At 39.3% G+C, this 2333-nt stretch overlaps 1 protein-coding gene across 1 annotated transcript in view; it reads left to right on the top strand.

The window, feature by feature from the left end:
* The window catches only part of LOC101859461 (small conductance calcium-activated potassium channel protein), a gene marked incomplete at its 3' end in the record, with an annotated part of 24625 nt that overhangs the window by 12773 nt on the left and 9519 nt on the right, over window positions 1-2333 (top strand). Inside the window, 1 exon segment of the mRNA XM_005112983.3 lies at window positions 2167-2277. Within this exon segment, the coding sequence (XP_005113040.3) occupies window positions 2167-2277 (111 nt within the window).

Genomic DNA, 2333 nt, shown 5'->3' with positions numbered 1-2333 from the left:
AGTACATGTTTATGAAATACACACACATTAGTGACGTCCCAGATGTGTTGCATTTTTTTTAAATTGCAAGAGAAGAAGAAAAGTACGTGGGGGGAAAAGATTGGGAGCTCACTCGCGGGATTTCAATTACTGTGTGGAGGTACTGCTAACTCAAATCTAAAACATACACTATTTCCGTGGCATGATACGAGAAGCAGGTAGTACATTAACTCACACACATTAACAAATTGCTGGAAATAATTACTGGCATTCGGTTGCACGCATTCACTGGACAAGTTCCACAATTTACTAATTCCAAGAGCAGACATAAACTGAAACTTCCTCCAATCTTACCCCATACTAAAGCTTTGATTAGATTCTTTCGTGTGTTCCGCAGCACAAAACAAAGAGTGTACACATTATACATGTATGTGTGCGTGTGTGTGTGTGTGTGTGTGTGTGTGTGTGTGTGTGTGTGTGTGTGTGTGTAAATCACTCGTATGTCAGTTTCAGGTAGACAAAGCCTGGTGAAGCAAACTGCAAGCAATTAGTTGGAATAACTTCACTTTATCGGTCTTTTTTTGTCTCTCCTGCTCTTTGCACATTTGACGTATCAGACCGATTTATTGCTTTTTTGATTCGGACAAAATTTAATGTCCAATCCTTCGAGATTCTAAGCTAGAAAAGTTTCCAGGTAATGCACAATGTCGTAACTTTCCAATTTTATGTACATTGCGGCAGTGTCGAGCATCTATCCGGGTTTGAGAAGACGTGCCACCAGAACGACGAATTCATACTTAAATCTCTATTTTACGAATACTTTCTGCAAGTACTTTCTTCCGACACTTTCAAACTTACATAAATTCACATTCAAACTCGAAAACGAATAAAGAAGATCATAATAATAGTACTATTTATAAGAACGTCCTACTACTAGCCCAATATCCTCGCTAAAAGATATCTCGAAAGTGAGAGACGGAGACAAGAACTTATTCATTTATCTTTGGGAAATGGACTTTTATAATCTAGATTCTTTCGTAAAATAGTCTATAATGATGTATTTTAAAGTTTAAATTAATGTTTCCTTAACTTGCACTAACCACTTTGATAAAACCAACAAATTTAACAGCAGAATTTTTAAAAATGTCCTAATCAAAACCCGACTTTTTTGGGGAAAGGGGGGGCACGTGTGGATAGCAGTGAGAAGCGAGTACTAAGATTCATTTATATGATTTAAAAATACATTTCTATACCACATGCAACCGATACCAGGAATTAAAAAAGCAATTAACAAAAATATTTTCAAAATGTTGAGCTTAAAATATCTTAACAACGTACCGACAATGTCTTCCAAAGTTTTGTTGGTGTTGTTGTTATTATTGTTGTTGTTGTTGTTGTTGTTGTGGTATTTTTTCTAGATTTATTTTTTAATGAATCTTCTCGAACATTTAACAATGTGTTTGGCCTCATGTATCATTTTGGCAGTTGTTTGGTCTCACGAGTTGTCCCTTCTGACCCCTGCTTGGTGTCATGTGTCCCCTTTAACGACTGACTGGTCTCACTTGTCCTTTTTAACCGTTTTTGTTCTCTCATGTTTCCCTTCTGACCCTTGCTTGGTCTCATGTGTCCCCTTTAACCACTGACTGGTCTCGCTAATTGTCTCCTTCAACAGTTGTTTGTTCTCTCATTTGTCCTGTTTGACCGTTGTCTGTGGCACCATTTATCCGTTGTTTGCCTCTTGTGTAAGTTGTCTACCTTTCTTTAACCTCATTGGTGCCATTTTACCGTTGTTTAACCCCATTTGTTCCCATTAGACCTTTGTTTGACCTCATGTGTCCCATTAGACCTTTGTTTGACCTCATGTGTCCCATTTCACCTTTGTTTGACCTCATGTGTCCCATTTCACCTTTGTTTAACCTCATTTGCCCTTTGGCTGTTGCTTCGCCTCATGTGTACCCTTTCATCGTTGTTTAATCCCATTTGTCCCATTAGACCTTTGTTTAACCCCATTTGTCCCATTAGACCTTTGTTAGGCCTCATTTTTTGTGTCCCCTTTTCATAGTTGTTTGACCTCATGTGACCCCTTTTGACCGTTACTTCGCCTCATGTGTCAATATTTAACTTTTATTTAACCCCCTTTGTCCCCTTTGACCGTTGTCCAATTTAACCTTTGACCTTTGTCCTCAGGGTGCGGGTTGCACAGCACTGGTGGTGGCGGTGATAGCCCGGAAGTTGGAGCTGAGTCGTGCAGAGAAGCACGTGCATTACTTCATGATGGATACACAGCTCACCAAGAGGGTACGTTCCTGTATCTATGTCCCTGCCTGTCTGTGTGTCTGTGTGTCTGTCTGTCT

The sequence above is a fragment of the Aplysia californica genome, unplaced genomic scaffold (assembly GCF_000002075.1).
Source record: "Aplysia californica isolate F4 #8 unplaced genomic scaffold, AplCal3.0 scaffold01525, whole genome shotgun sequence".
NCBI classification, from domain to species: Eukaryota; Metazoa; Mollusca; class Gastropoda; order Aplysiida; family Aplysiidae; genus Aplysia; species Aplysia californica.
This window is presented reverse-complemented; position numbering and strand designations above follow the sequence as displayed.